Source organism: Colobus angolensis, unplaced genomic scaffold (genome assembly GCF_000951035.1).
Source record: "Colobus angolensis palliatus isolate OR3802 unplaced genomic scaffold, Cang.pa_1.0 Scaffold15, whole genome shotgun sequence".
In the NCBI taxonomy this organism is placed as follows: domain Eukaryota; kingdom Metazoa; phylum Chordata; class Mammalia; order Primates; family Cercopithecidae; genus Colobus; species Colobus angolensis.
Window position 1 is genome coordinate 3,049,163 of NW_012114599.1, and position 27,788 is coordinate 3,076,950.

The 27,788-nt window shown below is 43.2% G+C and overlaps 1 protein-coding gene across 1 annotated transcript in view; it reads right to left on the bottom strand.

Moving 5' to 3' along the window:
• The window catches only part of PRKCE (protein kinase C, epsilon), a 541,355-nt gene that overhangs the window by 97,153 nt on the left and 416,414 nt on the right, over positions 1–27,788 (bottom strand). The window contains exon 11 of the mRNA XM_011935885.1: positions 3,970–4,124. Coding sequence (XP_011791275.1) covers positions 3,970–4,124 — 155 coding nt within the window. The remainder of the gene's footprint in view (positions 1–3,969; positions 4,125–27,788) is intronic.

The window sequence follows — 27,788 nt, forward strand, 5'->3', positions numbered from 1 at the left end:
ACAAGAACAAATATTGATTCATCATCTACTGCCAGTAGGATACCGTCTTAGATCAACTAGGTAAGCACTCTCAGGTGGAGTTCTCAATGACAGAAGAGGTATCATAAGTAAAAACCCAAGGGTGGCAGAGGGAACAAGCAGAATGAGCAATAAAGAGACTGTCATGTTGCTCAGGGGAGGCATGATCCCACTATGGGAGGGAGTCAGGGGAGGCCACTCACAGCTGGAGTGCTTGATGAGGTCCCGAGGATGAATTCTCTTCAGCTATGGTCTGCCAATCACCTAGATAACATTTTAAAAAAAATACAAATTCCTAAACTCCATATATCAGATCTATTGAATCAAGAGCTCCAGGAGTATTACTCTGGAATCTGTGTTTATGATTATTATGGCAAAACATACATGAAAGTAGACAGAATACTGAACTCCAAGTGCCCATCATCCATCTCCAGCAATCACCTACTCATGACCATCCTGTTTTCACCCATCCCCTTACCTATTTCCCCTCCCCCAGTATTATAGGATCTGTATTTTTTTAAACCAGGGACCCTGAGGCAGTCAGATCTTGGATGTGAACTGGGAACCACTGATGCAGACACAGATTAGGAGCAAGGGAATCCTAGGGACAATGGGGGTAAAGGCTCAGAGAAGTGAGAGGGAATGGTATTTGGGGGATAATGGCAAGTAATTTGGAGTGCCTAAAGGGTGGCAATGGGGATAAGGGCCAAAAGGTCATCAGGGCCATCAGGGCCCTGTTAACAGTACAGTGTCTTTGTGAGAAGCACAAAACTCCATTTCCTCTGGGCAGAAAAGCATCCCTTGCTGAGGGCTGAAGCTCCCCATGCAAGTGGAGAGGGGCTGGACGCCTTCCCCCACCCACTACCTGTGTCCCTCACTTCTGCTGGGCCCAAACTACAAAGCTATGCACAGCAGCCCCAGGGCTTGGGGTCTGGTTCCCAAAAGCGTTTGGACTTTATCTTATAAGGGCTGAAGGCTGCTAAGAAGGGGAACATGCAACAGCCAGTCTGTGTTTTAGAATAGTGGGCAGCAATGGAGGGGAGGTGGATGGATAGACTGGAGGGCAGAAAACCAAGAGGCAGTAAGCTAGTGAAGACAGTGACTACTGCAAATTAGCCAGGGAAGAAGGGAGAGGGCTGGGAAGGTCCAATGTTGATGGGCAGAGGTTTAACGGAAGAGATCTTGTGTGGGGCTCTGGAAATAATGGGGGGCTAGATATAGAGGAATGCTGGATACAGAGATGTGACGAGTCATTGGCATGTAGAAGTTGTCTGAAGCCATGGGAAGGTTGAAACTGCCCGGTGTGTAGAATAAGAATGAAGAGGCATGAAGTCCCTGGGGAAAACCAGCATTTACAGGATGAAGCAGCCAGCCACGGTGATAAGAATGGTTAGGACAATGGGAAGGGAGGTGGGGAGAAGAGAATTGGCTCATAGAAGCCAATAGAGCAAAAGTGGTCACAGGTTGGTGAGAGGAAGACATTCATTTAGGGAAGCTGAAATGTAAGGGAAGGTCAAGTTTTGGAGTACCTAAAATGATTAGCGAAGGAGTTTAGATTTGGACTTGAAAAGGCGGGGTACCAAGTGTCATGGTGTGCAGCATTAGTTAGTGTGTCAGTTACACCTCCTATGCCTGTCATTTACCACGTATGGCTTTGGACACATTCCTTAAATTGAGTCTCTGTATCCCTGCAATAAAATGCTGGTGATTGTACTCACTCTATTAGAGATGGGGAAGACATCTCAAGGAATGGCAGTTTTTCTTCTTGTCCTTGGCACCTAACAATGCACAGCCTTGAAGTACGTGCATTGTATCCAATTCCTGCATCTCTAAGTAGCTTGTAAATTGCTTTGAGGATAGGGATTAAGGCCATTCAGACCATTAACTGAAGTCAATGATCCTATGTTGATATTTATTATACACAAATCAAGAAGAGCACGTAGAATAAGAATAAAGGAAGATTGAAGGTTTAATAAAAAGAAGAAATGGCCCTTTGAGTTTGAAACTTAGAGAAGGATCCATATAGATGTCCAATCCTACCACAAGGTGAACAGGGGCAGGTGCAGCAATGAAAGTCTCAAACTGCAATTTCTTCACAAAGGAAAGTGTGAAGGATGCAGAGACTCACTCTGGCTAATGGAGCCAGGCAGGCCGTGCTACATGGGGTTTTGCGGCTGGACAGAGGAGGTACAAATGAGCGCAGAAGCACAGCAAAGTTGGAAACTGCCTGGTGAGTTTGAGGAAAGCTAAGAACCTTTGTGGGTGCGAAACAAGGGGTGTGGGAAGTGAGGAGAGAAAGGTGTATGAAGCTGTAGCAGACACAGCCTAAAGTGACCCCCAACTCATGCTCCGGTATAATCCCATAATCTTTTGCCCTTGAGTAAGGTGGGGCCTGTGACTTACCTCTAACCAACAGAATATGGCAAAGCTGATGTGATATCACTACTGGGGTTATGCGACATTATATGGCAAAGGGATATTGCAGATATAATTAAGGCTCAAATCATCTGACTTTGAGTTAATCAAAAGGACATTATCTTGGGTAAGCCTGATTAGGGCCATTGACAAGAAGGCCCAGACCTTCCCTGAAGTTAGAGACTTATGACAGAAAACACTTGCTCTGCTGCTGGCCTTGAAGGAGCAAGTCACATGAGTTCTAAAGCTGCAAGGAAAAAAAATCTACCCACAAGCACATGAGCTTGAAAGATGAGCCCAAACTTCAGAAGAGAATGCAGCCCGGCTGATTCCTCAATCACAGCCTCATGAGACCCTGAACAGGGCATGTAGATAAGTCATACCTGGACTCCTGACCCACGGAAACTGCAAGATAATGGATGGGTACTGTTTGACACCATTACATTTGCGGTCATTGGATATGCAGCAACATAAAAAAAATGCATGGACTCCCATGGCAAAGGGCCATGAATGGCAGGCTAGGAAGCATGGGCTTTATTATATGGGTTCTAGGAAATCACTGACTAAGGAAGCTAAGAGATGGCAGAAGGAAGGGAAGCCTGGAGTGGGGTTGACCAGAATGCCTTGAAGAACATCTGGCCAGGGCACTGCTCCCAGGAGCAGGCCAGTAATGCTCAGATGAGTAACCAAGTTCTAGGTGAAACCAAGCCAGCTACTCTTCTACCCGATTTAAAAAATAAATAAATAAATAAATAAAAATAAAATAAAAAATGAGGAGGCAAAGACCAAGTGAAGAAATTAACAGCATTGAGAAAACCTTAAGGAACTTCAGTGTCCTTATTGCTAATTATAAATATTTACTCCTCTCAGAATTCCTGACCTCACAGAAGAGCCTGCATAGCCTTGTTCTCTTTATGGAAAATTAGTGTGCGCGTGCATGTGTGTGTGGACGTGCGTGTGTTTCTTGGAAGGGGAGCGGGCAGTAATAAAGGATTGGATGATCTGCAAAAAGTCACTTCCTGTTGGATATTGTCTAGTTCCCATTCCCTGTTCCCCACCCAAGATCATAAACCCCCAGTCCCTCAAGCAACTCCTCCTTCCCTGATTCTATCTGCTGGAGAAAACTAAGCCAAACAAACTCAGGAAGTGGCAAGAGACTGGGAAGGGGAGGAAGTTCATGGCACAGAAGAAAAACGTAAAGAGAATGCCCCGATGTTCAAGGAAGAGGGTGGAGGAGAGAGAGAAATGAAGGTCACACCAAGGTCACCTGGCACCAAGCCTTTAAAATGTCATGCTTGAGCTTTAAATCAAAACTGGCACAAACAGTGGGTCAAATCTCCCAGGGCCATTCAAATACTAACATTCACAGGAATAAACAGCCCCCAAAAAAGCCTTCTGTAAGCAAATTGGAACAAACAGCTAATCTAAAGCAGGTTGCTAAGAGATGAGTGGGCAGGAGCTGAAGTCAGTTCAAGTATCTGAAGCATCCTTTATTTTCTTCACTTTCAGCAAAGAGAAGAGGAGAGAAGAAGCTACCTGTAGATGACTCCATGCTGGTGGAGGAACATGAGGGCCGACGTGACCTCTGCAGCATAGAACCGTGAACGAGGCTCATCAAATTTTCGGGAGCGCTGAATCTGAAACATGAGGTCTCCACCATTTACATATTCCATGACGAAAAAGAGGCGGTCCTGAAAGGAGAGAAGAAAATGCCATTTGGGTCATTCGATTACAGCTGCCCACACAGGCCAGCTTAGTGTGAGCTCAGCATAAGGTTACCAGGAATCAAGGGGGAAGAAGCCTCAAAGGTGGGTGAATCCTGGTAGCACCTGATCCAGAAAGAAGACAAAGGAATAAAGCACACAGATTAGAGTATGAAGTGCAATTTTACTTTTTCTCTGTCTTCCTTTGGTGGGCATCAGCTCGGTCTAGTGGAAGTAGCCTAAATGGACAGAAAGGAGACCTGGATCTTTGATTTTTGTTGCCAACTGGAAGTGTGGCCTTGGACAAGTCTCTGTCCTTTTGGGGCTCCAGTTGCCTTTATATGTGTGGTAGGTTGAACAACCCTCCTCTAAAAGATATCCAGGTCCTAACCCTTGAATGTGTGAATGTTACCTTATATGGCTAAGAAAAAAAAAAAGAAAAAAAGGATTTTGCAGATGTAATGAAGTGAAGGATCCTGAGATGGGGAGGTTATCCTGGATTACCAGCATTTATGGTCTTAAATACAATCATAAGTGTCCTTATAAGAGGCAGGTAGAGGGAGACCTAAGACAGGGAGGAGGAGGCCGAGTGGCCACAGAGGCAGAGATTGGAGTGAAGCCGTCACAAGTCAAAGGATGCAGACAGCCCCGGAAGCTGGAAGAGGCAAGGAGCGGAGTCTCCTGGCCAGCACCTTCATGTAGGCCCAGTGATGCTAGACTCCTGGCTTCCAGAACTGTGAGAGAATACATTTCTATGGTTTTAAGCCACTAAGTTTGCATTAATTTGTTGAGGCAGTCCCAGGAGATTAACAGATTGCAATGTGGAATCATGAGACTATGAACCCCCATTCACTCTGAGGGCCACTTTTTACTTTGGAGGATATTCCTTCCAGGATCCCCTGTGGCCTCCTCCCTCAAGGCAGCCCTCAGAACGGCCAAACCACAGTCACACCTTATTGGAGGTGGCCCCTTCTTACCTGCAATCTATGACAATGTGGGGAGAGGATGGACTGACATTCTCTTTGCACCATTTCTTGACTATTATATTCTAAGCTCCTAGGGTGTGGGACGCTCTGCTAGGTGAGGGCAAAGAATTATAAGCCATTGTTGTCTAGGGGAGCTTACAATCCAGGGGTGCAGATGGAAAATGGGCAAAATGATTAAAAAAAAAACAAAATAAGAGACAAATGCATGAAAAACACTAGGTCCTAAAAAGATTCAGAGAAAAAGGAGCTCTCTGACTTGGGAGGCCATGGAGGATTTTAGATGTAGCTAGGCCTGGAGAGAAAAAGAAGGTTGGCGGGGCGGGGGCAGGAACCAATGCCAGGACATGGGAATGGAGTAAGCAAGTTTAGGGGCCAGTAAACTGACCAGATCAGTTGTAGAGGAAGGTTAGCAAAGTAAATGGTGAAGTTTAAGAGGCCAGAGAGGCAGAGCACATTCTTTTTTTTTTGAGACAGAGTCTCGCTCTGTCGCCACGCTGGAGTGCAGTGGTGTGCTCTCAGCTCACTGCAACCTCTGACTCCCTGGTTCAGGCAATTCCCCTGCCTCAGCCTCCTGAGTAGCTGGGATTACAGACACACGCCACCATGCCCAGTTAATTTTTGTATTTTTAGTACAGATGGGGTTTCACCATGTTGGCCAGGATGGTCTTGATCTCCTGACCTCGTGATCCACCCGCCTCGGCCTCCCAAAGCGCTGGGATTACAGGCGTGAGCCACCGTGCCTGGCTCACATTCTTAACACATAGCTACAATCTAAATGAAGCTTCCAGGAGGATGTTAGCGTATTATTTTCCATTAGGTCTCAGTAAAATTTACCAATGAGCTTCTTTATTTAGGAAGCATATCTATGTTACTATTGACATCTCTTTGAAAATAAAGTCCATAGTTAAGAATTGTTATTAATTCAAACTACTTGCATCCCCACTGCAGTCTCCAGAATTATTCAATCTTTACTGATATTCACAAAGGACCTAAGTCCGGCTTTTCTTCCATTTATTTTGCCCTTCTCCTTCCAGGCCTACCTCGTTTTCTCCCCAGAGTACAATTTTGTAATCAGAAGTACATGGGCTGCCTTGCTGACTATTTATTCAATCATCCATTCTCCATTCAAATCCTCATTTCAAAAATTAAATGCTCTGGCCAATCTCAGACCATCGGAATCAGAATTTTTAAGGGTGGGGGCCCAGCCTCAGTAGTTGTAGAAGCTCCTCAGGTGATTCCCATGTGTGGCCAGGGTTGAGAAGCACTGACTCTCCTCCATCTGGTTTCTGCCTAGATATCTTGCATCTGTGCAATATAAGGATTATGCACTATTTTGGTCTCCTTTCTGTCGTTTCAAGGATTCCTTCCAAGAACAAAGACTCTTCAACTCATGCATTAGAATCACATGGAAGCTTGTTAGGACATGGATTCCTGAGCCCCCCACTCAGATATCTGGTTCAGAAGATCTGGGCGGAGTCTGAAAATCTGAATCCTCTAACAAGTTTCCGGGCAATGCTGGCAGGCCAGAGACAACACTGTGACAGCCTCTGCCCTGGAGCACCGGGGCAAGCCTTTCACCTGGGAAGTACAGCTGGATCATTCACTGAACACTAAACCACACCACCTGAAACAGCCACTGAGGTGCCCATTCCATAGTCACCCGCCCTGGACTTGGACTTTAGCAACAATGGAGTATTTCCTTGACTGTGTTTAGGAGAATCCAAATCTATAAAGGGGAAGAATCTCCCCTCCTCATCATCCTCCCTGGCTGCTTTTTATTCTACCAACACTGGACACAGTTTTTAAGAGTAGGGGCTGTGGGGTGAGAAAGAGGCGTTCCCATATTGATTTTATCACTCACTGGCTGCAAATGACTCCGGCAAATGCCTTTGACTCTCTGTGCTCAGCTTTCTGATCTGTAAAAATGAGGATGGGCCAGGTGTAGTGGCTCACGCCTGTAATCCTAGAACTTTGGGAGGCCAAAGCGGGCGGATTACTTGAGGCCAGGAGATTGAGACCAACCTGGCCAACATGGCCAAACCCCGTCTATACAAAAAATACAAAAATTAGCTGGGCATGGTGGCGTGTTCCTATAATCCCAGCTACTCAGGAGGCTGAGGCATGAGAGAGAATCGCTTGAGCTCGGGAGGTGGAAGTTGCAGAGAGCTGAGATTGCACCATCACACTCCAGCCTGGGTGACAGAGAGAAACTCCGTCTCAAAAAAAAAAAAAAAAAAAAAAAAATCAGGATGATTGAGTAATAGAATCTGCCTTACAGAATTCTCATGAAGGTTAAATTAGATGTTAAAATGCCTGGCTCAAAATGAAGATTGGCTATGACTGTTGCTATAGATGGTATTTGAGCAGTTATCATCTTAAGTCTTCATTTTCTCTGACCTCTCTGCAGCTTTCTTCCCTGACCACATCCTCTTTCAACACACACTTGTTTCCCTTGGCTTTCAGATTTCCCCCCTATATTTTTGGCAGGGCTTTCTCTGCCTCTCTCATGGGTTTCGCCTCTTCCCAGCTGTTAAGTGTTGGAATCCCACAAGGCTGGGCTCCAGATGCTCCCCATCTTCACTGAGTGCTCACTGAGGATCTCCTCCACGCCCAGTTTCCAAGGCACTTCTACGCAGATGACTCACAAGCTCAGACCTCCATCCTGGACTTCTGTTCCAAGCTCCAGACCACTCATCCAAATGCGGTTCTGATACCTCCATCCAGATGCCCCCAAAGGCACTCAAACCCAACATGTCCAAAACTGACTTCACGATCTACCCCAACGAACTAGGTCTCATGGCAAAGCTTCACCCTTCAGAAACCTGAGTCATTTAATACCTCTCTCTCCCTCAGTCCTCAACAAGTCCTGTCATGTTTACTTATTGTACCTTTGCATTTTGTACCTTTTCCCCTGTATACTTGTCCATTTCTCTCTCTCTCTCTCTCTCTCTACCACCATCACGCCCACCATTCTGGCCCAAGCAACTATCATCCCTTGTCTAGATTCTTGCAGACGCCTTGCTGCCGATGCTCCCCACATTTACTCCAGTTCCTCCTCCAAATGCTGGTCATGCTCTAGGTAGAGGGACCCTGCTGAAACAGAAATCTGCTTGTAACCCATCCCCCTTCCTCCTCTAAGTCTACTGCTTAGTTTTTTGAGACAGTCTCATGCTGTCACCCAGGCTGGAGTGTAATGGTGTGATCTTGTAACCTCGCCTCTCGGGTTCAAGTGATTCTCCTGCCTCAGCCTCCTGAGTAGCTGGGACCAAAGGCAAATGCCATCATGCCCAGCTATTTTTTGTATTTTTAGTAGAGATGGGGTTTTGTCATGTTGCCAAGGCTGGTCTTAAACTCCTGACTTCAAGTGATCCACCCGCCTTGGCCTCCCAAAATGCTGGGATTACAGGCATGAGCCACCGTGCCCAGCCTCTATAGCTTGATTCTATTAAAGTCTCCCTGGTACTCTAGGAATAAATGGAAAACTCTCTAATACGCCTCAAGGTCTATGTGATCTTCTTAGTCTTCTCCTTTCCAGCTGTCCCTTGTTCCCTCTGCCCCAGGGCTTTACTCACACTGTTCCTTCTGCCTGGAATGTTTTCTCCTCTCCCCTCCTCACCCTTCAGATCTCAGCACAACCATCTTTTCTTCCAGGAAGCTGCCCCTGACTTCTCTGACAAGGTCAAATCCCCCTACAATGTGCTACACTCTCTGTTGTAGCATTCAGTGCAGCAGAGGTGTTATTTGTGTAATTAATCTATGACTTTCTCCCCTCGTAGTCTGTGTACTTCATGAGGGCAGGAACTGTTGGTAACTCTGGCTTGCTGTTTTTTAAGGGAATTGAACTAACCTGAAAGAGAAGTTGTTATAATCTCTTTTAAAAACACCTTGTAAATAGAAGAACTAAAAAATGTTAGGGGGCTATAAGAAGCAAAGAGTGATCTAAATATTTATATCCGCAGGCCAGGTGTGGTGGCTCATGCCTGGAATCCCAGCACTTTGGGAGGCTGAGGTGGGAGGATGGCTTGAGGCCTAAACAACATAGCGAGACCCTGTCTATAAAAAACAATTAAAAAGTTAGCCAGGCATGGTGGTGCACACCTGTAGTCCCAGCTACTGGGGAGGCTGAGGTGGGAGGATTGCTTGAGCCCAAGAGGTGAAGGCTTCAGTGAGCTGTGATCACACCACCGTGCTCCAGCCTGGGCAACACGGTGAAACCCTGCCTCTAAAAAAGTGTGTGTGTGTGTGTGTGTGTGTGTGTGTGTGTGTCTGCATAACTGCAAATTCTTACTGCTTAGCTAGTTAAGTTAGCTAGTTGAGTCAGCCTGCTGCTGTGAGCCTGTGTCTGCAGAATCTGGAGCTGGGTGCCCACTCTCACCATTTCAGAGGGTCTGTCTATATCAACACCTCAGTATTTGGTTACAGACTTGAGTGGTTCTTTTGTTCTTTGGATAGTTGTCTTCACTTCCCAGTGAGATGTTCAGCTCCTTGAGGAACACACTTATTCTTCCTAGCAATCCTAAGCAATATTAGCTCCAAACTCCACACCTGAGAAGGTGCTCAGGCAAAATCTGCTCATCCAACCTTCGCTCCAGGGAGCACCATGAGAGGAGGAATTTTTGTTGCTTTAGTTCCTTACTGTAGTCCCAGCAACTAGAATTGAGCCAGGCATATAGTGGGTTCCTATTATGTCTGCATCAAATGCCTGAGTTCTTGAATACACACCATGGACAAGGTTCCAATTGCTAGAAACTCAAAGGTAATCCAGAGTTGGTTTCCCCATGTCATTTCTATTGTAAAACCTCATCTTGAGTTATTCTAACTTTAGCCCATTTTGAACTTTAGTTTTAACTTGCTTTCTACTCAACAGAGCTCCATGTTCATGACCCCAAAGCATGATCAACTCTTTTTATATACATTCAGGCTGTTTTAAAGCAAGGTAAAAGTTTCATTTCCCCTCCCTTTACTGAGTCTGCATTGTTTCTGACCTTCAAATCTAACACATTTGAGAAGCATGTTTTGATGCAGGGTGAGAACTCAAGTCATTCTGAGAACTGCTTAATTACATAAACTGAAATCAAAAGAAAGCTGGCAAACCTGGCAGCTACTCATTAATCCCCTCTTGGCATAGGTAGAAAACAAAACAAAACAAAACATCAACTTCCTGGTAAAGTAAGCAAATATGTTTTCTGAGGTAATCAAAGATTTTAAAAGCCTTATTCCACCTTCTCCTCCCTTAATCTCACCTGAATGTCTAAAAAGTTACGGTCTTGTGATAGCAAGTAAAATAATAAAATTAGGAAAGAGATTATGTGTCACGGCCATTTAGGGTAAGAATAGTTAATAATGACCTTCGAGCTGGAAGAACCACACCGTGTGTTTGAAATTCCCATCGGGCTCCATTTTCCCAGAGCGCTAACCTTTCCTGCCTTTGAAGAGAAAACTAGGCCTGTCCTGTTTGCCTTTCAAGGTGTGACAGATAGCCAGAGGCTTCCCCTCAGCAGCAGTTAGGTTTCTTTGGACACACAGATTCTCTGTCACCTGTCAGCTGTTTATACGTGCAAAGATTTTATAGCTCTTACATCAATTTCACATAAATGACCAACTAAAGACCAGGCTTGGAACAGCCCATACTTGATGTGCTGGTGACAGCATGAGAAATTTCTCCAATGTACCATATAAAGAAATTGTGGGTCCTAATTTCACACTCTGAAACATCTTCTCCCCTCCATGTCTATATCATCTAACCTACCAACTGCAACAGGTCTTTCCAGCTTTTGGGTACATGGCTGAGGGATATAGAAGATGATATAAGCCATGGCTTATGTTTTTCAAGAGCTCGAAACTGAAGACAGGAAATCATGGAAAGCAGCACAAAATGCTGTATAATTATGTGCTAAACTCTCCTGTATCAAATCAGATTGTAAAGCCTATGCATCTGGATTGTATCTTAGCACCCCCTAGAGAATAATCATCTTTCATCCAGGCTTTATCACTTAGAGAAGATCATTATACAAAACAGTCCTATGGAAAGTCCTATATTTTCTTTCTTTCTTTTTTTTTTTTTTTTTTTTGATGGAGTTTTGTTCTGTCACTCAGGCTGGAGTGCAGTGGCATGATCTTGGCTCACTGCAGCCTCCACCTCCTGGGTTCAAGCAATTCTCCTGCCTCAGCCTCCTGAGTAGCTGGGACTACAGGCGCATGCTGCCACGCCTGCTAATTTTTGTATTTTCAGTAGAGACGGAGTTTCATCATGTTGGCCAGGATGGTTTTAATCTCCTGACCTCATGATCCACCCGCTTCGGTCTCCCAAAGTGCCGGGATTACAGGTGTGAGCAACTGTGCCCGGCCAGAAACTCCTATATTTTCTATAATATAATTGGTATTGATGAAACTGACCACTGCTATAGGAATTTGTTTGAGATAAAGCTGAACTGGGGCAAAGACTACACTTAAGTAAAACCTTGAACAATGTGAGTGTGAGGAGGAGAAGGCCTGGTAAATTAGAAGCACAACCTTGAAGGGCAGAGGTAAGCAGAGATGAAAATTACATGTGGGAATGAGGAAGGCAGGTGTGAGCTCACTAAAAAAAACCCGTCATTTAGGGAACAGTGCATAGATGCAGGAAATAGTTAGGAAAGAGACAGAAAAGTGCTTCTGAGAACATAGGTAGGAAGTAAATAACCCTAAAGTCTTTTTTTTTTTTTTTTTGAGACAGGTTCCTGCTCTGTCACCCAGGCTATAGTGCAGTGGCACGATCATAGCTCACTGCAGCCTTGAACTCCTGGGCTCAAATGACCCTCCCACTTCAGCCTTCTGAGTAGTTGAGACTACATGCATGTGCCACCATGTCCAGCTAATTTTTTCTTTTTTAGAGACAGGGTCTTGCTATGTTGCCCAGGTTAGTTTTGAACTCCTGGCCTCAAGTGATCCTCCTGCCTCAGCCTCTTACAGGCTGGGATTGCAGGTGTAAGACACCATGTCTGGCCCCTGGAAGTCTTTGGAGTTGTAAAATGGCATCAAGTTGATTTTAAGGAAAACTCTTCAGGAAGCAGAGTTCAAGGTGAATTGGAAGAAGGCAGCCTGAAATTATTCTCTCTCTTCCCTGTTTCCATTGTCCAAAATGTTTTATTGTCTTTGAAGAAGATAAACAAGCAATCCTCATTCCTCACTACTACACTTCCTTGGTAGAAACGAAATAAATATACAGCCACTTTGGGAAACTTAACCAAATCAAATTTATTTCCCCATTTCTGAATGTTAAGCTACAAAGAAAGTACAACCATCATTACAACAAATGAAAACAGTAAATAATGAGTGGGACTTTCCAGCTCTAAAGGAGACAGACTATGTGTGAACTATAGGCAGAGCCTTGTTTAGTCAGTGTCCCAGAACTTCCAACTCTGTATTGCTAGAAGGTCAGTGTAGATAATAGAAAGAAGGATTTTTTTTTTCTTACTGGGGACTTGCCTGTCAATTCATACAGAATGAAAAAGTCTCATCTGAGTAATAATAATTTTTAGTGATGTCAATTTTCCTATGCAATAATAACAAAAATAATCACCTTAATGATGTTTAAAAAGTCATTTTCACATGTTTTCAGCCCTTCTTCTACGAGGCCTTCACCCCCTGCTAACTCCCATTGTTCAAAGCCATACACAAGTGTGTAACAATCTTCTTGTGGTCTTTCCCCAAATTCAGGGTTATCACAACCAAATTCCTATAGCAAATCCCAATTCCATCCACACCAATTGTAAGATGGGATATATAAAATGGGTTTTCACATGCTAGTTCTTTTCTTTTTCCCTTTCTTTCTAAATGCAATGCTGTATATTTATTATTTTCTTTTTTTAAACTACTTTTTGAGGTCTGATTGACATACAAAAAGCTGTACATATTTCATGTATACAACTTGATAAGCTTGGAGATGAGTATACACCCATGAAACCATCACCACAATCTATTCCATAAACACATCCATCACCTCCCAAAGCTCCTGTCCATTCTTTTTATCATTATTATATTTTGGTGCGCGCGCGTGTGTGTGTGAGAGAGACAGAGAGAACACTTAACATAAAATCTCCAGTCTTAGCAAATGTTTAAGTATACAATACAGTATTGTGAAATTGACACTATGCTGCCCAGCAAATCACTAGGACTTACCGTGATCTTTCCTAACTGAAACTTTGCACCTCTTTTTGAACACCTCCCTGATTCCACCTCCACCAGCCTCTGGAAGCCACCAACCTATTCTACTCTCTGCTTCTATGAGTTCGACTATTTTAGATCCATCAGGTAAGGAGTATCACGTAGTATTTATCCTTCTGTGTCTAGGTTATTTCACTTAGCATAATGTCCCCGTTTCATTCACATTGTTCCAAATTTCTTTCTTTTTTAAGGTTAAATAATATTCTATTGTCTGTAGACATGATTCTTTCTAATAATGATTGTCTGTAAGTCAGAGAGGGCAGAGTCCATCCCACTTTTGGTAAAAGTGGAGATGCCTTTTTTGTTGGAGAAAAGGCTCAATTCAATTACAATTGGCCAAATAGTAAAAATTCCACTCTATAGTCTGCTGGTTGAAAAAGTGAAAATTTTATTCACATACATCTGATATTTGTTTCCAGTTCCTTAAAACTATGCTTACTTGACTTAAACAGGATACCCCAAGTTTAGAGTGACCTAAAGCTGCACCAAACTGACTCACCCAATAAAACTCAAATAAACATTTCCTGCCTCTAATTAGAGTTGCACTTATCCCAGGGAATGACCTCAAATTACCGCCACCCTGTCCCACTCACTTCCATCTGTGTGTGAAAGCCAGGGGAAAGAAGAAAAGTTTTGGTCCAATAGATCAGAGAACACTTTCCTTTTCCAGGGGTCATCAACATCTTAGGAAAAAGAAGTTTTCATCACATGATATGACAGCACAAATGGAGCAGCCCCCAACTAGGCTACATCTCGTTAATGCTGACCACCAGAGCGATCTCCTGCCATGAACAATAGCAGCATCTAAAGTTAAGCAGGAATGGTGTGTTGTTAGTTTCCTCTTTGAAAATGACAGAATCAGGAGGGTTTGAGACGGGGAACCCGGCCAATAGAAAGCACAGTGGTACTGTTTTGCAGAGACTCTTTCTTTTCCTCCATTGCATGACCAGCATCAATGTCCAGGCTGAATCATCACTTTCCAGTATCCTGGCTTCCTCCTGGTTTCGCCCCACTGGCTGCTTTCTCTATCAATTGCCATTTGTGGGGCATGGCATTTGGCTACTGTCCTCTGTCTCTGGCTGTTCACCTGCACTTCAGAAAAGCTGGAAGGCTTCAGGAACCTTTGCCTCAGGCCTCTACCCAATGCTGCGTCCTGATCATCTTGCAGAAATTTCACTCTCTGGTCTGCCCATTCTGGCCAAGAGGATGCCTTAGCCAAATCCCTTTTTGATGTTATCAAGAATTTACCTATTTATTTAGAGGCAGGGCCTTACTCTGTTGCCCAGGCTGGAGAGCTGTGGCATGATCTTGGCTCACTGCAGCCTTGGCCTCCCAGGCTCAAGTGATCCTCTCACTTCAGTCTCCTGAGTAGCTGGGACCTACAGGTGCATGCCACCATGCCTGGCTAATTTTTCATATTTTTTTGTAGAGAGAGGGTTTTGTTATGTCACCCAGGCCCAGGCTGGTCTCAAACTCCTGGACTCAAGCAATCTGCCTACCTCAGCCTCCCAAAATCCTGGGATTACAGGTGTGAGCCACTGCATCAAGCCAAAAAATAACTTAAATAGAAATCAAAAAACAGGTTGCTCACTGGCACCTGGTGCCACCAGTAGCCAGCTGTTTGCAGCCAAAGTTTAGGACCTATGGAACATTTCTTATAAGATTTTTGAGCAGGCTGGGCGCGTTGGCTCATGCCTGTAATCCCAGCACTTTGGAAGGCTGTGGTGGGTGGATCACAACGTCAGGAGGTCGAGACCATCCTGGCTAACACAGTGAAACCCCGTCTCTACTGAAAAAGACAGGTGTGGTGGCAAGTGCCTGTAGTCCCAGCTACTCGGGAGGCTGAGGCAGGAGAATGGCGTGAACCCAGGAGACGGAGCTTGCAGTGAGCCAAGATCGCACCACAACAGAGTGAGACTCCGTCTCAAAAAAAAGAAAAAAAAAACATTTTTGAGCGTAGAAATAAAAGTATTCTTGTTCTAATCCCATTTCCCCAACCCAGCCAAAACCCATATGATGGCTTGCCTTCTACCAACGCTCTTCCTGTAAGCTCAGGTGATTTCCCATGACCCAGTGTGGGGACGGCATCAGACTCTGCCTGTTCCTCACATCTACACCTTCCTGTGTCCCAGGCAGGACATAAGATGCTAACAGCTGGTGTTCAGAACACCCCTTGTAGATCCTCATCTGTCCAGGCTCAGTGCACGTGCAGCTCAGTAAAGAAGAACTCAAAGAGTCTCCCTGGTCTCCAATCACTGATGCTGGAGCTGAGTCCCACACAGAACCTACGCAGCCCACGTGGCTGCCACTCTGATTCCAGAAACTCAAGAGTCACCTTATCAGTTCCTGTACCAACAAAAAAAGGAAAACCTACAGAGGTCATGCTGGAGTTCTGATTTCCAGGAGGTTCAAGTACTGAACACTGCAGTAAATAAAACCTGCAGTCCTGGGTTAGGTCAATCCTTGAACCATTTCATCGTGGCTCCTCCTGCTGCTATTGTTGTTGTTGTTGCTGTTTTTTCTATCTTTGTGTTGTTGTTGTTGTTTGTTTCTTTGCTTGTTTAATTCTTCTTAGAAAAAAAATCCTGCTGACTAACCAGGGGATTAGAACATGCCCACATCGATATTAAAATGATCAGCCGATTCAGGGAAAAACAATCAAGGAAACATTTTTCAATCTCTTGTATATAAAACCACCAACCTGTTAACTGACTCCTTCACTTTACAACCAGTTGTCAAGTCACAAAGATTCTTTTCTTACCCTTTTCTTTCCTAAGAATATGCAAAATTCTTGTGACTGTTTTAAAGATAAGCAAATCGGGCCAGGAAGCTGACCCCCACAATAAACAGGCACATCAACATTTCCCTTCAATTGTGGGAAGGAACCATAACCTGCTTAGATGGAAATATTTAGGTTGCTCACACTACACAAAGAGAGGGGAAAAAAAACGCTGCCCCCTCTTACCTTCCCTGGTTGAGTGTAGCAGCCAGGACTGATCCTACCGCTAACAGATGACATGTGAGAGCATCTGTTCAGCTTCCAGACCTGATCATACATGCGTAGTGTGGTCTGTGCAGCAGTTACTCAGGTATCCAGTGAAACAATATTTCTCCATCTGCAATACTGGAAGGACAGTGTCTCTCTTCCATCCCCAGATGTATTCATTTACCAGGACATGACTCATGCCTGGTAAATTCAACCACACTGACATTTTCCCTTCCTGATCTGCCACGGAGATTTCTGTCTGCATCAATTTGGGTCCCTGATTAGTCTCAGAACAGTCTTCGGTTGAAGCAGGACACAGCCTGGGACGCGGGAAGCAATCGCTCCCGCTGCTCCTCTTGGGTTCAGCTGGTCAGACCACACGGTCAGTGTGGTGTTGGACACTGTGCACTACACCGAACGCTGACTGAGTAGAGTTCATCCAGAGGAAGGCAAACAGGAGGGCGAGGAGAAGCCAGGACCTCCGAGAAGCAGCTGAGGGAAGTGCAACAGCCAGCCCCAGTAAATCCAGTCTTAGAGGAGACTGGCAGTCTGAACTGAATGAATGGGCAAATAAAATAAGTATCAGACAAAGGACAAACTGAAGAGAAACTCTTAAAATATTTGAAGGATTTCCACATTGGAAGGAGATTTGGTCTGTGTTACTGCAAAGGGTCAAACTAAGCCCAGTGGGTAGAAGTTACAGCAAGGTCCCTTTGATTACACTAAGAGAAAAACTTCTAGTAACCCCAACCCTCTGTGCAACATCGGATCCTTGCTGCCTTGTTCTGTAATGAGTTCCTTCCAACGTGGGGGATGCTGGCCTCAGCTGGATGATCACTTTTGCAAGGCTATGAACAGAAATACTCTTTGTTCACTGACAGGCTGGACCAGATGAGCTGGCAGACGTTTAGAACCCCTTGGTAGCATTTTAAAGCATATAGATTTCCAGGCCCGTCTACCAAAGCTTCTGATTCTGGGGTGGGCCCTGAGAATGTGCATTTTTTTTTAATTCCCCAGGTACTTCCCACTGATTAGTGGGGGTTGGGAACCAGTGGACTAGGCAGCTGCTGGGGTGCCTTCTAACATGAACATTTGGTGATTCTACTGCATTTTGGTTAGCATTTTTCTCTGATAATTTCATGTGTTGGTAAATCTAACTAAAGAGTCATTTCTTGGACCAGTGGCTTTTAGTCTTCTATCCCAGCACACTGATGGACAAAGTACACCCCATCAAAACCATGGCTTCCTACAACAGGTATCTCATGGAGTTCCCAGGGCCATGTCTCCTGTGTCTGACCATGTCTCTACAATGCCTAACACCATACTGGGCTCATGTGAGCCACTCCAGGAATGCCTAACATTTAAAGCATTTACTGTTTAGTTGATACTATGCTGTGTTGGATTTTCATAACTGTAGGGTCATATGAAATCAAATTGAGGACCTGAAGGTCCCACCCATGTCTAGAGAGCTGTGGTTTCACTCCATAATTGCATTTCTTGTCCCACTTGGCTGACTTTTAGTCTTATAGACATGTTGTTGGATTCATAGGCATGGCTGCCCAGAACCAAGTAAACCATTTCATGATGGTAAGAAAGTGTGGTTGACATCTCCACTCTGCTAAATTCCTTTTCATGTTCTGACTGCTTTAATAAAGCTGAAATTAAAATGTGCTAATCCGGGGGAAACTGGAAACTTGGAAATAATACACTAACGTAAACATACAACTCAATCCTGTGGATTCTGAACACTTGATCACATTGTTTTAAATCTTAAGTGGCACAGCTGGTGGCTAAAGGCACGCTGAAGAGGATTTCCATACCACTTCACTAATACTTTCATTAGATGACAGATAAAGCGTGAAAACTTTTTTTAATTATTAAATTCTTTGATCTCCATATTTCCATTCAGATTTACTGTGAACACTGAGCAGTGTGGTGAGATAAACCTATAAATATTTGCTATAATAGCGCGGGATCTTCTGTGAAGAATTGTTGAACCATTGTTTTGCTGTCGGAGGAAGGTGCTGAATTCCTGCATGTGTTTAACATACATGAGCAGAGACTCTAGTCAACACCATGTAGTCTGCATTAAGCAGGCATAGGTAGCTGTAGGAGTGGAACAAAAGCAACCTGTGTTTAATCTGTTCACAAATCTTTTGTTCCTAAATACTTGGAAAGGTGGTTAGAGCAAGTAAGGGAGAGATTCAGGACTAGGTGGAAGCTTTGATTTAGACTGATGGCTGACAATTCACATAGGAGGCTGGTCTCTCTAAACACATAAATTCATTATCTAAACAGAGTGGGCAATGTCACAAACGCTTGGGAACCTAACTGAAACAGTTCATGATTTGACTGTTGTCAGTCCCTGTTTGGGCACTCCTTCCACAGACATTTTCAAAGTTTCCTATAGCTTTCCTCATCCTTCATTCTCACTGGTGTGGTATAGTGGCTGAAACTTGGCCTCAGAATCCTGACTGCCTGAGTTCAAATCCTAGCTCAGCTGCATGAACTGGCTGCATGAACTTGGACAAAAGGCAATGTTGGTTTCCCTATTTGTAAAATTGAGATTCAATAGTAGCTACTTCATGGAAAACTAAAATAAGGTATCTTTACTGTAGCTGCCTACCCCTTAAAAACTGCTCAGAAAAATATTAGTTCTGATTTTTCATTCACTAGTCTTCATTCAGTAGCTGCCTATGGCTCCATGATGAACAAATTTCAAATCAGCTGACTAGTATATATTTATAGAGGACTTCAAAAAGGCTACAGTCGGGTTGGAGAGATGAGAAACTCCAGTGAAATACATTAACATTATTAGATGGTATTTTATTATTGGGAAGTTTCCATAGAAGACTGGGGATTTAGGGGGAGGACGTCAAAATCAGTAGGGTTTGGGTTTTCTGGGTACAGGAAAGCCATGAAGACATGGGCATCTCTACGCATTTGGTTTACTTAAGAGAACAGTGATGAGACCTAGCTGTTTGGAGCAAACTATCTCCATCTTGGCCTTTTTATTTTCTTAGAAAATGAGAATCTAAGGCAAATGTGAGGACATAATTAACAAGTAAAGAGTAATCATGGTTATCATTTATTGAGTACTTCCTATTTTCAAATATAAGCTACTTTTCCAATGATGCAAGAATTCTGAAAGCCACTGTTAACATCCACATTTGACACAAAGATACAGGGGCTCAGAGGAGTTGACTTGCCCAAGGCCATAGAAATAGTGAGTAGTAGAGCCAGAATTTGAGCCCATGTCTGTCCCAAAGCCAGGGCTCTTTCTGTTACTCCAGGAGTCACCCTCAACGTTATTTAATAGAGCTGTCAATAAAATGCCATCTTTTTTTTTTTTTTTTTTTTTTGGAGACGGAGTCTTGCTCTGTTGGTCAAGCTGGAATGCAGTGGCACGATCTCGGCTCACTGCAACCTCCACCTCCAGGGTTCACGCGATTCTCCTGCCTCAGCCTCACAAGTAGCTGGGACTATAGGTGCGTGTCACCACGCCCAGCTAATTTTTTGTACTTTTGGTAGTGACAAGGTTTCACCATGTTGGCCAGGATAGTCTTGATCTCCTGACCTCGTGATCTGCCCACCTCAGCCTCCAAAAGTGCTGGGATTACAAGTGTGAGCCACTGCGCCTAGCCATAAAATGCCATCTTTTATACATCAAAAATGAAGGTGCTTGAGGCTAAGTTTCAAAAATGTGTATTGGGGTCCACACAGGAAGCCTCTGCTCTGGTTATATTTATAGAGGTGGTCTCGAGTCTCTAGAACACAAAGTCTCTGCTACCTTTTGAAGGAACACAACAGTTCTCCCTGTGACCAAAGGACCCTTCCCTTCTTTAGAGTCACCTAGAGTCTAGGTGAATACAACGTCATGTCTTTCATACAGTGGGCTGCTTTGTGGCAAACTCCACCATCTGGACATCACTGTAAATCAGTAAGAGAGAAGAGGTCCTCTGATTGGGAAAAGAAACACCAGCACCAGGACTCACATGCTATTCAACAGCAGAAGTGAATGCCATGTGTGAGTCTGTCGGCTAAGTACCACTTTGTGGTTCTGTCAGTAAAATTCAGGTTAGGATTTCAACCTTAAGAAAATTCCATTCTTCCCAGCTTAGGAAATAAAGGAATAGGTGACCGCAAGAAATGCCCCAAAATTGCCAATCTGGAACCATTTAAAGCAGGAAAAGCAATCCTAACTTCTTATAGCCCTTCTTACAGCCAACTGTTACACCAACGTTGCCAAGAAAAACTAAAATAATATTCAAAAACCTTTTTACCAAGACTTTAAAATTTGTGCTAATTTTATTGTAACAGTGATGCTATTGCTATGAATGATTATGCAATGATTTAGTTTGGAAGTTTTTTCCACCAAAGTGGTATACTGATTTATAATAGCCCATATTAACTGTGTAATGTGGAAACCTGAATTTCCTGATAAGCGCTAGATAAATGAATGGAATCAAAATACAGGAAACTGATTTTTTAAATGGTTAGAAAACATATGAATGAGTTTTATGTTCTAAACTCTAAGTACCCTATAGGTGTTCTTATTGTTGATTGGAGTATTTTTTGCAAAGTATATACTTTAAAAAATCCTTACTTACAGAAACATATTTTAGATGCATACCGTATCAGTATCCAGAAAAGGCCTACCAACAGCCTTCAGAAACCTCTTCAGAGAACAGTTATATCATTTCAACTTCAATACTTAGTGACTGGCAATTTGGAGATATTTCACTTTCCAGGTGGTGAGCAACAGGTAAGTGAGAATACAGCGGAGGCTACCATGTAAAAGAAAGTCTCCAAAATGCCCTGGTCTATCTGCTCACTAGAAGTCATGCCACTTCTCCTCTTCAAAGCATCTTCAGTGATTCTTCAAAGCATCTCCATTGTCATTTGGAACCAAGCCCCAGTTGTAAGCAGCAGTGCTTTCCACACTTGGGCATGCAGAAGAATCAACTGGACACTTTTTAGAGCGTAATTCCCGGACTCCACATCCAAATACTCTGATTCTGCAGGTCTAAGCTGGGACCGGAGATTCTGTATTTCTAAGAGGCTCCCAGGTAATGCGATGTTGCTAGTCTAGGGATCACCCTTGGAGTCGCAAGGGCCAGAGCTCCCCTCGTCTGGTGGTAATCTAAATTTCAATCTGGTATCTCACAACTCCCTACTTGAGCTGATTTCTTATAATATCACAACCACTTCTTGCTCTTGGTTACTTCTGAGGCATTTGGTTAACTGCTCCAAGTCTCTCCCGTCTACATGCCAGGCATTTCCTATCCTCCTCTTCCTTGGTGGTGCCTTTGCAAATGAAGACAGCCCCTGGAGAACTCTTCTGCTTCTGAATTCACAGCAATCCTTAAACTACACATCTGATGGTTGATTTTATTCTGTACATGACAATCTTTTACCATTGCCTTGTTTTGTTACATCAGAGAGAGATTTTTAAAGTTGGTATTATTTTTCTACCCTTCTTCAACTGGTCTTTCTCAGTCCTCATGAGTAGGAATTATACATGGCACCTAATGGTACACCAATAAATAGTGACTGATTAATTAGATATATCAATTAATATATTTAATATTATTTTGGTTTTGCTCTGCTATGATTATCTGAATTACCAAGATGGGTGAGCACCATTACTCTAGAAAACCCAATTCAACACTGTTTTATGATCTTGTTTCCCAGGGCAGCCCCTGAAGTCTCTTTCTGAATCCTTTACTGGACCTAGCAGAATAGGCATGCTCATAAGTTAGATAGCCTATGACTCAAGTGGCTCACTAAAATAGATTATTATTTTTTTCCATCCTGGATACAGACCAGCTAAGGTTTATACTAATTCGTGACCCTCTTTTAAGGATCCCCAAAGGGAGATTCTACCCACCAATAATGTAAAAGTGCAGACAAATCACCAGTCTCTCTCATGAACAATGAAAGTGAAAGATGTTTCCATTGCATTCTGACTAATCCCTTAGCGAGTGATATAATCAGTAAGCCAGTAAGGAAACCCTGCCTTCAACGAGAATATGATGTAAAAATTGTGCATTCTCTTGCAATACTGACCCCTGAACAATCTAATGCCAGGAAACCCACAACAAATGCCTTGAATACCGACATTCCAGATTCACATGACTTTTACTGTACCCCTACCTTGCGTTATATTCTTGGTCTGTAGGGTTAGGAGAGTTAGCTAAGTAGTTACTACCAAGTGGTCTAGCTTGGTATGGATGGGCAATCCCTCCACTGGAGACCTCCAGGCTCTGCTTTAAACTAACTGGAAGTTTTGTGCATTAATTTTGTGAATGCCATTCAATGTTCAGCAGATAAGTTGTGAGCATCTATTATGCAAGCGGCGTTCCTGCAACACATAAAGTGCTCATTCTTCTGTTGCTCAGAACTCTAAGATGTGTCCACCCTTGAAATTACACATGGTGTTTCATTTTGCACCATGTAGGCTGGGCCCAAACCTGAATATGCACCGAACACGCGGAAGAGATGAGAAAGACGGCAGGGAGCAAAGGCCAGGCCACGGCACAAAACTCACTGCCTTCGGCTAACAGGCACTCCTGTCACCTCTGCCTTCCAAGTCGTGCCAAAACTGCCTCTCAGATGTCACCTCAGGCCATTTATTGTAACTCTGAACCACTACTTTAAGTACCATTCTTTCCTATTAATCCAAACTGTTTAAATAAAATTATTTTGATGGACAAAGACTCAGTATATATAATGCATGTCATTCATTTGGCACTTGTTCAAATAGGATATGGTGATATCTTGTATAGGACCAGGTTGAACATTTATCTGTAGAAAGAAATGCATTGCTTGGCCAGTTAATAGCCAATGCAAATGTAGACAATGTTTTAATAATTTAAGAACAGAAAGAAATTTTGGGCACAGCAGTGACAACTACCTATTTAGCAAATGTGCTGGTTAAAATGATCCTTATCTTTTTATCATGTTAGGCTCTTCAGAACTTCTACCTGACAACAATTTTATTAGCATTTCTAACTCCTGCCCATGCATAGAAGTAACACAATGTCATCAGTTTGAACATATTCCATATTACTCAGATTAACCACCAGTTCAAATTGCCCAAATGAGTTTCCTTTGCCATGTATCTCTGAGAAGATAAAACTCTGCCAACTTAGTTAAAAAAGAAGCAATGATAAAAGAAGAATCATTCTGTGGGGTTGACTTCCTACCACCCCAAAGACACAGCTCACCACAGAACTAACTCTTCTCCTCCTGTCTGTGAAGCCCAGGACATAGTTCCCACGTACTTATAACCAAGGGTCAGCCAGTGACAACAGTTGCCTGTAGCCTAAGAGCACAGCAAGAAACTTCTGTCCTGCTCTGATCATCTAAATGGAAAATTTACGAGATATACAGACAAATCGGTTCACAGACTATGCCCCAAGCACTAGAAATAACTTATTTTTACAATGTATTTGTACAGAATGTTCTGGATAATATAAAGTTGTTAAATGAATATAAGTCTAGGATTCCTAATTGGAATGGATAGTTCCCTGCCCTCTTCCCCTGGAAATGGAAAAATCAAAGAGGAACAGACAGCCTTAGCCAATTCAACCTCTGCCTCTCTATTTTCATTCATAAATTTGGAGGGGAAGAAACGAAGGAAAGAAAGTGAGGTCTCAAAAAAATGAAGTGAGGTAGATGACTCATTACTTCAACATTTTCTTGGGGGTAACTTTAGTCAAGCCAGTGCTCAAGTAGGTGTATAGGCAGAAATAGGGGGAAAAACAGATACATCAAAACAAAGGAAAGGAAGTTTATAAATGCTTCCCCTTCACCTGATATTGTACAGGGTCATCTCACCATGCCACAGCCCCTGCAACCCCTCACCACTTCTGTGTCTTTCCTCTAGGTCACAGCCTGCTGCTCCACACTCTGTCATGGGAGATGCCAAGGTTAAAATGACGGTTGGACTGTCAGCATCCAGCTTTTTGGCATGTCTGTTAAATAGTCTTGAAGGATGCTGGATCTTTGCGAATGGGTGGTTGGGGACCAATACAGTCTCAGAAGAAGTAGTTAAGACAAACTAAACAGCAGTGTTCCACTGGCCCCATGGGCAAGAGGTGAGTGGGTTAGCTTCCCAAGAGACAGTGCCATCAGCTAAAGCATGAATCAACTGATCCATTCTAGTTTTTAAACTTTTGCAAACACTTTCCTGGGATCAGGATCATGGCTCAAAGCACCTGTGATCATTTATGGCTTGGAAATATAATAAAGATATTTTAGGATAATTTTTCAACAGGAAAATATTTAAATTCCTTTTTGTCATATGCTTCTGACCTCCAGTGACCTCAGATCTTGATTAGGAAGATAAAGCAAAGACCAACCAGAAGTATCTAATTTTAGAGCAGAAAAGTCAATCTGAAAAGTAATTTCTCTAAATTTAGTTACAGTAGCTCTTACCCGAACTGTGGTCCTCACACACCAATAACTTTTGGCTTTTCGGATGAGAAGAACAACAAATTTTTTACCAAAATTGTTGTGTTCTTTTTCTGATTCAAGTTTAACCGGACAGATGAGAAGATGGAAGGGCTATTGGTAGAGTCAGAGAAATTCTTTACGTGAAATGACGTCTGCTTTTACTTGTTGGGAAACAGATTATTTTAAGAGAATATTAGAAACTATGACAAACCCCAAAACTGTTTCCCGTCAGAATTCCTGGAGGAATTGCTTAGTTTACCCATAGACACACTCCCTGGCCCTTGAATACTAGATAAACAGCATTCTTTCAAGATACAGGTCTTGAACAGTCATTTTCCCCTTTTCTCCTAATAGCAGGCTTTTAGGTTTAAACTATCCAGAAATTACATTACCATCCATGTCTCCTCCTCTTTTACCTGTTTGCAGAAAAGAAGCTTGGTAAATTATTATCATATAATCTGTGATCCCAGCGCTGAAGTGTGGAATAATTTAATTATTTTGAAGGGTTGAGGATGTACAGGGTCAAATAACTTAAGAGCATGGTCTCTCAAGCTAGAACATCGAAAATTTCTCCTTCTTCTGGTTGAAAATGAGGAGCCACATCTACACAAAGCTTGGGGTTGGTGTTAGCAACAACGGGGCCTCCCCTTTCCCACTGCCCCAGCCCTTTTCTCCCCACACGCACATGAAAGGACAATAAACTCCACAGGCCATGGATAAGCATCAAGTAGCAACATTCTATAAGACTAAGAATCCCCCAGAAAGAGTCCAAGAGAATTACCAAAAAAAAAAAATTCTGTAATTTTGCCTCCGGTCCTAGTTTATTATGTTACCAGTTTTAGGCCAAGGAGGCATTTTTCAACTTCCCTAGTTTGTACTGTCACCAAAATCAGAGTCTAACTATGCTTAGAAAATGTTTCTTTGTATCGGGGCGGAGCAAGAGTATCTTCCTAATTCTTCTTCTATCTAATCTACAAAGGACATAATATTCAGTCAGACTTTGCTTCTGGTGCGAGCTGCTGATGATAATCTAAATCCCTCATGCTATGATTTAAGCATTTATTGCCGAGACTGTCCTTTCTATTACCATCTAATATCATGTATTAAAGAAACCATTAGTGCAAGGAAATCTGATTAATTTGGGATTGCCAATTACTGAGAAGTGAATCATTAACTGAAATTCATATGAACTTAATTTGTAAATATACTTAGAGAATTTTTGAGTGTCAAAGGAGTAAGACTATATTTTTAAGGGCAGTTAACAATTTTGTTTTTTTGTTTTCTGTTTTTGAGACGGAGTCTCGCTCTGTCACCCAGGTGGAATGCAGTGGTATGATCTTGGCTCACTGCAACCTCCACCTCCCAGGTTCAAGCCGTTCGCCTGCCTCAGCCTCCTGAGCAGCTGGGATTACAGGCGCGTGTCACCACGCCTGGCTAATTTTTGTATTTTTAGTAGAGACAGGGTCTCACCATGTTGGCCAGGCTGGTCTTGAACTCCTGACCTCAAGTGATCCACCCACCTCGGCCTCCCAAAGTGCTGGGATTACAGGTGTGAGCCACTATGCCCGGCCAGTTAACCATTTTCATAGACAGCAAAACAGTGTAAGCAAATGAAAGATGTGAGGCCTAACACCTGATGATAGTCAACAACTCTTGGAGCTCAGAGAGGACTGGAATTCTGTGAAGTCATTAGAAATGAATACTCTACCCTTCTCTCAGGTTACTGAGTAATTTGTATCTTAAATGACTTTGATAGGAAAATGCTACTCCAATTTAGCCAGAAGAGGAGTCGCTGGTAAGGAGTTGCTGGTAAGGATTTTTACCCCAGAAGGAAGTGGAGATTAGTCTAGCAAAACACTGTAAATCCTTTCCTGCCCCTTGCAAGATGGTCACAGTTGCGGAATTCTCTGCCCTGGGAGCATGCTTGACTTCCATTTTCAAATACAAGGGAAAACAAACAAACTCCAGCCGCTTCACAGAGCCTCAAATAGCTTTTTCCAAAGATGGGCGCCATCCCCCATCAGGTGGGTTTTTGAGGGCCCAGACCGCAGAAACCGTCTGGGAGTCTGTGCTCAAAAGTTCAGAACAATCCAGAAATTATTTCAGCTGTTTTCATTTTATAAGTAAAACAAAAACACCAAGTAGGAACAAACAAACACATGCTTCCATGCATCTATTTTTAAAAGAAAAGACAGCTCCGCCCCAACTTTTTTTTTTTTTTTTTCTGTTGAACTTCAGGCTCTTACACATAAAAGTATAATACAATTCTGGTAACTGAAGCAGTTCCAAAATTTCTCCTCCTAGAATATCACCTAGCTAAGCCTAAAGCATTTTAGGTCCTTGGTCTCCTCTTTCTGGCCCTGGATCAATGGAATATAATAACCAGTTGCTATTTCATCAACGTCCCCAGGGTCCAACCTTGGCCCATTCAGCTCTGCCTTTCCAGCAGTGATCGCCCTCTCGTGGCAAAAGCAGTTAACTGCAAGCTACTTAAGAGACTTGACTGCACATGGGGAACAAAATGATCAGCTTGCCCACTCTGCTTTCTTTCGCGATTTCTAAGAATGCACTTAAAATGAGAAAACTGGAAGATTTGTATGTAATTGATTTAAGTGTAAGAAAACCTGCATTAATAAGATGAGGCCGGGCACAGTGGCCCATGCCTGTAATCCCAGCATTTTGGGAAGCTGAGGTGGGAGGATCACTTGAGCCCAGGAGTTTGAGACCAGCCTGGCCAACATAGCACAACAACGTCTCCACTAAAACTACTCAGGAGGCTGAGGCAGGAGAATCGCTTGAATCCTGGAGGTAGAGGTTGCAGTGAGCTGAGATGGTGCCACTGCACTCCAGCCTGGGCCACTGAGCGAGATCGTGTCTCAAAAAAAAAACAAAAACAAAGGCTGAGCTTTTATACCCTTCAACTCCTACTTAAAAGAATATTGGGGGTGAAGTGGAGGAGGGTTGGTCAATGCATAAACACAGAAAGCAGATTCTCTTTTTTTTTTTTTTTTTTTT